General features: G+C 37.5%; 1 protein-coding gene across 4 annotated transcripts; it reads left to right on the plus strand.

The window, feature by feature from the left end:
* Nucleotides 1-935: 935 nt before the first annotated feature.
* Nucleotides 936-3,796, plus strand: LOC112516952 (leucine-rich repeat extensin-like protein 4). 4 transcript variants are annotated; one of them, XM_025124219.1, is made up of 2 exons: nt 936-2,613; nt 3,175-3,796. In XM_025124219.1, the coding sequence occupies exons 1-2, from the start codon at nt 1,194-1,196 to the stop codon at nt 3,366-3,368; spliced, it is 1,614 nt and encodes a 537-aa protein (XP_024979987.1). In that variant the 5' UTR covers nt 936-1,193; the 3' UTR covers nt 3,369-3,796. The 4 variants fall into 4 exon arrangements, with proteins under 4 accessions (XP_024979987.1, XP_024979985.1, XP_024979986.1 ...); XM_025124217.1 differs by having other exon boundaries at nt 936-2,416; nt 2,540-3,796; XM_025124218.1 differs by having other exon boundaries at nt 936-2,415; nt 2,548-3,796.
* The last annotated feature ends 4,797 nt before the right edge of the window (nt 3,797-8,593 follow it).

The raw sequence follows: 8,593 nt of genomic DNA on the forward strand, positions 1-8,593 counted from the left end.
GTGAATGTCAAGTCTGTATACATCTTATCTCAAACTCCACTCCCGGGTGAAACATAGCAAATTACTTAAATGTTAAATGCAAATGATCGCTCTATTATTTTAAGGTGAAAGTCAAATCTGCATACATCTTATCCCAAACCCCCACTTTCGGATGAGATATAACTAGGGGTGCTCAAAAACCCGACCAACCCAACCCAACGCGAAATAATTCAAATCAAAACAATCTGATGTCTAATCGAGTTGTAAAATTGTTAAACCGTATGTATTGGATTGATATTGATTTACTATTATTTGAACCCAACCCAACCCGATGAACCCGATATTCTTTAATTTATTGGATTTAATATGATTATTGAATTTCTATTAATATATACATTAACAATTACACTATCATGTATGCTCTTCATATACACATATTTTCAATCTATTCACATCTTTATATAACTCATTCGTATCTATGTTTAGTAACTGTGAACATATATATGTAAATTGAGAAAATTAACTGAATGTGATATACGTAAGAAGTATGAATAAGTTGTATCAAATGGTTGATGATAAAAAAGAAACTATGAGTAGAGAAATAACATATTCAAGGTTAGAAAAATATTTTAATGTACCAAAGTATTAACCCGACCAACCCGTACGGGTTGGTTTGGGTTGGGTTAAGATTTTTCAAACCGTAAGTATTGGATTCGGTTGTTCAAATGTCTTCAACCCGATCAACCCAACCCATAAGCATCACTAGATATAACAGACTCCTTTAGTTTGGATTTTAAGTGTTAAATGCAAATCTTATAAAGTTGAGGGGGTAGAATTGTTAAAGTTGTTGAAAATAAGGCAGGCGAGTCCACGGCGGTAAACCTGCCGGCCTCCGGCGTTCAACTCAAATGTCAATAAATAATCCTTCCAACATTTTAGAAAGAGAAAGTGAAATTGTAGAGAGAGAGAGTCTGGTGGGTTTTGAGCTGTGATTTAGCTGTCTTCTTCTCTCTCATCCATTCACACGCTCTCCCAAAATCCCTAGAAAAATCCCTCCTCTCATCACTCAAATCTCAAAACCCTCCTTCAATCCCACATTTTGTTCAAAAAATCTCACCTCAAACGAACGACAATCGAGAAGATTGCCGTTCATCGGAGTTTTAATTGTGAAAAGAAAAGATATTTGTTGAGCATCAGATGTCTAATTTGTTGAGATGAAGAACATCTCAACGCATTACTTCAATCTCTTGTACTTTTTTCTTGTTGTTGTGTTGTTAGCATTTTCAACTGGTAATGTTTTCTGTTTTTCCGATGGCGGCGGCGGTGTTGGTGGTTCTGGTCCGCTTACCGACGGTGAGGTGATGTATATCCGGCAACGTCAGCTTTTGTACTATCGCGATGAGTTCGGCGACCGTGGAGAGAATGTGACGGTTGATTCTTCTCTGGTTTTTGAAAACCCTAGGCTGAGAAATGCTTACATTGCTTTACAAGCATGGAAGCAAGCGATTCTCTCAGATCCGCTTAATCTGACCGTTGATTGGGTTGGATCTGACGTATGCGACTATACCGGAGTGTTTTGTGCTCCGGCGCCGGATAATCGCGCTGAAAGAACCGTCGCTGGAATCGACCTTAACCACGGCGACATTGCAGGTTACTTACCGGAAGAACTTGGACTTCTTACTGATCTGGCTTTGTTTCACATCAATTCGAACCGGTTTTGCGGAACGATTCCGCAAAAGTTTCGCAACTTGACGATACTGTACGAACTTGATATCAGCAACAACAGGTTCGCCGGAAAATTTCCTTATGTTGTTCTTAAATTGCCGAAATTAAAGTTTTTAGATCTCCGGTTTAATGAGTTTGAAGGAAATGTTCCGAAGGAATTATTTGATAAAGATTTGGATGCCATTTTCATTAATCATAACCGGTTTAAATTTGAGTTGCCGGATAATTTCGGCAATTCGCCGGTGTCGGTTATCGTTTTGGCGAATAATAAGGTTCACGGCTGTCTTCCGGCGAGCATAGGGAATATGTCTGATACTTTGAATGAGATTATTATGATGAATAATGGATTACGGTCGTGTTTGCCGGCGGAAATTGGGGCGTTGAATGAGGTGACGGTGTTTGATGTGAGTTTTAACGAGTTGATGGGACCGTTGCCGGAGAGTATTTCCGGCATGGTGAGTGTGGAGCAGTTGAATGTTGCTCATAATTTCTTGTCGGGAAGTATACCGGAAAGTGTTTGTCGGTTGCCGAGGTTGGAGAATTTTACTTATTCTGATAATTTCTTTACCGGAGAGCCGCCGGTGTGTTTGAATTTGGCGGCGTTTGATGATCGGAGAAATTGTTTGCCGGCGAGGCCGGCACAAAGGTCTGCTAAGCAGTGCAGGATGTTTGCTTCTAAGAACATACATTGTAGTGCTTTCAGGTGTACTCCATTTGTTCCGGCGCTTCCCTCACCACCACCGCCGTCTCCTCCTGTGCCGGTGCCGTCGCCGCCTGTTGTGACTCCTTCGCCACCTGTTGTGACTCCATCTCCTCCACCACCTCCTGTTTACACCCCACCCTCACCGTCTCCTCCACCTCCACCGCCACCATCACCACCTCCACCATCACCACCTCCACCATCACCACCACCACCATCTCCCCCACCTCCATCTCCTCCGCCTCCGGTAATGTCACCACCACCTCCACCACCCTCTCCACCACCACCGTCACCTCCACCTCCTTCTCCACCACCACCGTCACCTCCACCTCCTTCTCCACCACCACCGTCACCTCCACCTCCTTCTCCACCTCCCCCATCACCATCTCCGCCCCCACCATCGCCACCACCACCATCCCCGCCACCACCTGAAGTAACTCCTCCTTATTGTGTAAGATCACCTCCACCACCTCCTCCGGCTGCATCTCCACCGCCTCCACCCTTGTATTCCCCACCACCACCCATTCCTTACTACTACAATTCACCACCTCCACCACACTCTCCTCCGCCACCCCATTCACCGCCTCCACCACCCCATTCACCTCCACCACCCCATTCACCTCCACCACCTCCGACATATATTTATTCATCACCCCCACCGCCACCATCCCCCCATTCTCCACCTCCACCATCGCCACATTCTCCACCTCCACCATCACCACCTCCTTGTATAGAACCTCCACCACCACCACCTCCTTGCATTGAATACACACCACCACCTCCATCACCATCACCGCCTCCACCTCCACCAATCCACCACCATTCACCACCCCCAGTCCATCATCCTTCTCCACCACCAATCATGTACGAGAGCCCACCGCCCCCAGCTCCGGCATACGAAGGACCACTACCACCAGTATTTGGCATCCCGTACGCATCTCCTCCACCACCACCCTTCTATTGATTCTTTCCTGTAATTCTCCTACTTGGAATTAAAAAAAACCCCTGCAATTATACCCAAAATTTCATCACTGTGTGATGAAAAACATCAAAAGTACACGATTAGATTTTTGTGGGCGTCATCAAGTTTCACGAAATCGGACAGAAGGAAAAAGAGGTAAATGGAGGATTGATTCCCCCAATATTTATTCGAAATTGTTATGAGATTTGTGAAAATAAATTGGCAGGGAAAATTTGTAGGTTGCAGAGAAGTTTTATGTATAGAGAAGATCCATCATATCATATCATATGGGTTTGGTTCTGGTTCTGGTTTCGGTTTCTGGGTTTTTATTGTTATTATCTCATACTTTTGTTTTTAAATTTTATAGTATCATCTTCTTCAAGACACCATTTTTACCTGTATTAATTATCATCTTCTTTGGCTTTTTCTTTTTCTTCCTGATTTCTTCTATGTGTTTGGTTTAGAATCTTGATTTGATTGTTGATTGTTGATTTGTGGAATTTTGAAGTCAACTCTCATTGGATCATGCTCTTTTACTGTAGCAATTACGACCAATCTTCCTTTAAAATTGATTATATATATTGTGGGTTTTAGATTTTATAGAAAATGGGTATTTGAAACTCATTTGATGATCGAATCGACCGATGATAATTGGATTGGATCATTTTCAAAATCTGAGCATTTAAATTAGATTGGATCATTTTCAAAATCTGAGCATTTAAATTGGATTGATCGGTTCTTAAATGATAGTTTAGAATCCTACAACATGATGTTGTTTCTAGATGATATTTGTATGTGGTCGTTTTTAAGAATTTTAGAAAATCTACGAATGATTTGCAAAAATTGGATCGAATTATTGGACCGATCCAATTATATTCGATAGATAAATGATAGTAAATATACAATTAATGGAAATTGATTCAATTCAATCATCCATTGGAAACAGTTGTCCAATATCGATTAAATCGGATTGAATGGCAATCCAACAACGTTCGGCCAATAACAATGTTTTAAATGATGTGAGACATGATATGACGGTGGAGTCAAATCTCAACCTCTAAAAGCCACGGTGAGGCAAACACGTTTTTTAAGATGCGACTTATAACGACAAATCTGTGTATCGTATCTAATATTATATATAAAAACACATGTTTTATATTATTATTCAATGAGTTAATGATAATAAACAATTTAAATTATGTTATATATTAAAAATTAGCAACTAAGGTATTTAAAAACTTAAAGAAAAATCAAATACCGCGTTACAAAAACCGCACACTAGGTCATGACGTGCCATAGGCTTAACGTGGCACGAAACACAAGTCTTGGGTCACGACACACTGACAATTGTTGCGACGAGCCTTTTAGAAGAGTTGCTATTGATCCTTTGGGAGTATTTGTTATTTTGACATTATTGAATTTGGTAGACAAAGTAAATAAATGGTAGAAGATTGGTAAAGATTCTTAAATCCTGTAATTATTGTTTTCCAATTATTTTGTTTAACAAAAACATATGTATTGTTTTTTAAGTATATAATATTTATATACGACAAATACAACAAATAAACTTACACATCCTTCTTACCTTTGGTGATGTTTGAACTCCTGACTTTCTAAAAGACCAATGACTACGATACCGCTAGACCAAATACCCTTTGATAAGTACAAGTATATGTATTTTTGTTGGATGAACAAATTCATCAGAATTTCTCAAATTTGGAAGGAAGTAAATTTCTAAATTGACCCTTACTCTTGTTGTTTTCAATAATCTCATAATATAAAACAAGTATAACATGTAAATTGTTGGATAACAAAGATAAGGACATATGTGATTAGTACAAGTCTTGTTAATTTTAAAGCTGTATTTGATGTGCAAACGAGAGTTGGCATGATAAAGACTTGGATGAATGAGAGCGAGACAGATGGGGAAAGAATTGATGAAGGTGTCAGTGTTCTAATTTGATATGAGTACTTTAGTAATTTACCGTACTTGTCCTGTCTTTCTGATTTTTCTTTTCACTAATTTGGTGGAACATAAATAAAATGCATTTTTATCTGTTCTCTTTGATCTCATAATTATCGCACCATGTCCGTAGTCTCATGACTATAAGTTTCTTTGTTCTGTCATGGCTTGTTATGCACTGTACACATACCAAACGCACCCCAAGGGTTAAAAGACCAAGTGTGTTAGCAGTCGACGCTAGTCAATTATTCCAAAAGAATGATTGTGAGTTTGAGACACATGCTTTCATGATTCAGTAAAAAACTAAAACTGATATATTACAGAATTAAAAGGAGAAGTGTTATAACATATTCAACACTATTAACATCCTCAAAAACCATGAGATCATGCCAACACCAGTTCTGTTTACATAAGCACGTAAGTAGGTAACCCTAAAATACATATATGCCCTCAACTAATGGCATATTCTACTATACATACACCAGAAACACGACTTCAAACTCACTTCAAACGGTCCCTCGACCCTGACTCTGACCATGACCAGAACCATATACTAATCCATTGATGAAGGCCATTTTTGGCCTAAACAAAGTCTCACATGGAAAACCAAAATTGCCCCAAACCCTTTTCTTGAATGGGCACATCCATTGCCTTTATTTGAATGGCAATGTATTGTGATCCAAAAATGTCAAAAACTTGTGACTTTGTGCCCATCAATGATCCACTTGTGGGTTTTTCTTGATTTGTTGACATATCATGTGATGTTGACTTGGAAGAGTGCCATTCTTTTGTTGTTTGGCCACAATGCCTTTCTTTCTTCCACTCTCTTCTCCTTAGTAGTATTCTCTTTTAACATTTAACTCATTATTGTTCTTATCTTTTTCATAACAAGCTATTGATATTTATGAAGCATGAGAGAAGAGGAAAAGGAACATTATAAGATTTTCTTTTAAGTGTTATCAATTTAAATTGCATGAAAAAGTAACGTACTTTAACTTGATTTCTATTTTAGGTAACGTGCTTTCAAAACTTCCATTTTGATACCTAAGATGTAAAGTTTTAAACATTTAAGTATCCGGGTAACGGGTTGAAGCATTAACAGGTTATCATGCTGATGTGGCGAGTGATGTGGGATCCAACTCAGTATTATTTGTTATTCAACACAATTTCAGTCACTCATCACATCAGCATGGTCACTGGTTAATGCTTCTACTGGTTACTTGGATATTTAAATGTTTAAAACTTTACATCTTATGTATCAAAATGAAAGTTTTGAAAGTATGTTTTTTAAAATAGAAATCAAGTTAAAGTACGCTATTTTTTTTATTATGTAATTTATCTTATTATTAAGTAGAAATATGGAAAGGTTGATTTGTCTATGAAAATGTAACTTTTGTTTAAGATATACGTTTTACCGGTAACTTAAGAAAGATAAAGAGTAATATTATGGAAGAATATCAACGTCGATGGTCTGTTTTTTATATTAAAATATATGTCCACAAAAAGAAGCAATACAATTTTCGATAATTCATCATTAATTTTCTTTTCTGAATCGTTGTTTTATTGTAAACAAAAACAATACTTAAGAATTGTAGTAAGAAAAACTCTATTTTATAGGGATACGAAACACCTGATGTGCCGAAATGCGTCATCTTTCATTCTTTTGTTTAGGGCTTCTTCAACCGAGTGCTACTGTAACAACCCGTCTCATATAGCTAAAGAATGATATATGTGAGTTCATTACAGTTGTGGGTAACCCATAACTTATATGTTGATTCTAAATTGATTTGAAATTTATTGAACCAGTCTGCTATTTTAGGCTTGAGAATCTACAAATGATATCCGAGTTGATATCGTACCAGTGGGATGGTGGACGAATTTCGTTGAGGATGATGGGTCCTTGAGGAGGGAGTTTGTAACATCTTTGGCTTAACGGTATCCAGTGACCCGACATTCGTAGATATCAGAAGTTTCAACCTCATCAAAGGTGAATAACATGTGAAAGTTCCGTTTACTGTATATAAACATTATATATTTAAAAAAGGAAAATATTGAGTGGGTTTGACAGAGTTGTTAAGAATTTAAGCCCACAAGCTTATAAACAGTCCGTTAACCATAAATATGAAACGGAATTTGTGACATCTGTATAAAATTGAAGTTATATGATATAAATTATTGTTATCATAGGTTTAAATTGATTTACACTACAAACCATCCCACCATTTTGGTGGCAAACAATACTCTTCCACCACACCTTATATGCGTCTTAGCGTCTCCGTTTGTTTATTTGCTACGAGTTGGGTTCATGTGATACCAATTGTTTACACTTGAAACTTCACAGTAAAACGTTGTGAAGGTAAAAAAAGCCGAACCTTCACAACAAAAATACTGTGAAGGTTACCTTCACAGCGTTTTGTTGTGAAGTTTCAAGTGTAAAAAAGTGGTATATTTGCTACCGTATTCTATTAAGAGCATTTCAAACAGTTTTACTATTTTAGAAATCTTAAAAATTTCAGAAAAATTTGTTTTAACAGCTATGTTAAACTTTATTTTAAAATAGAAAGAAATAAATGAAATAAAGGAGAAATCTCCGAATTAAAAAAAATAAAAATTTAACATACCTATATTATAAATAACTAAGGGACTGTTTGGCAGTTGCTGAATAATTTGGTGCAGAATGATTAAGTGGTCAGAATGATTAAAACGCTCTCATAATTTAATGGAACACGTACAAACATATCAAAAAGAGGAAAAATCAAAAAAATAAAAGGAAATCAATAAAAAGAGAAAGATCGATGGCATGAGCCAACAACAATGATGGCTGATGGTAGAGAGCGGTCTGATGATGGGTTGGCTGGGGGGGAGCAATGATGTTGGGTACGAGGGATTTGAATGACGTTTGACGGATGTCGAGTCCGGCAAATAATAAAATTTATAAAAATAAGCCTATTACCTCTAAAACACAACTTGTAATAGCGATAAGTAAGGTCGTTTCCTCAGGGACTCGGTATTAACCGTAAGTCCAAGACGTAACCGCGTGCAAGTTCATTGACATTAAAACAATATATATAAAAAAGGGGGGGGGGGTTGGATGATTTATAAATAAGTAAAAAGATTGCCAATTAAATAAACTCTTAGACGATATACGAAATAATCTAGCAATGAGTATCGATTGAAGAATCATGTGAATTGTGTATCACTGACCCAACCAAACCATTCTCAAAGGATCTCAAATCGGATTGAATACCAATACGCATTGACATTC

This window comes from Cynara cardunculus (assembly GCF_001531365.2).
Source record: "Cynara cardunculus var. scolymus isolate 2C chromosome LG 8, CcrdV1, whole genome shotgun sequence".
Taxonomy (NCBI): Eukaryota; Viridiplantae; Streptophyta; class Magnoliopsida; order Asterales; family Asteraceae; genus Cynara; species Cynara cardunculus.

Bases quoted from the DNA above. Each gene is read 5' to 3' on its own strand.
- LOC112516952 (XM_025124216.1), top strand. From the start codon at position 1,194: ATGAAGAACATCTCAACGCATTACTTCAATCTCTTGTACTTTTTTCTT.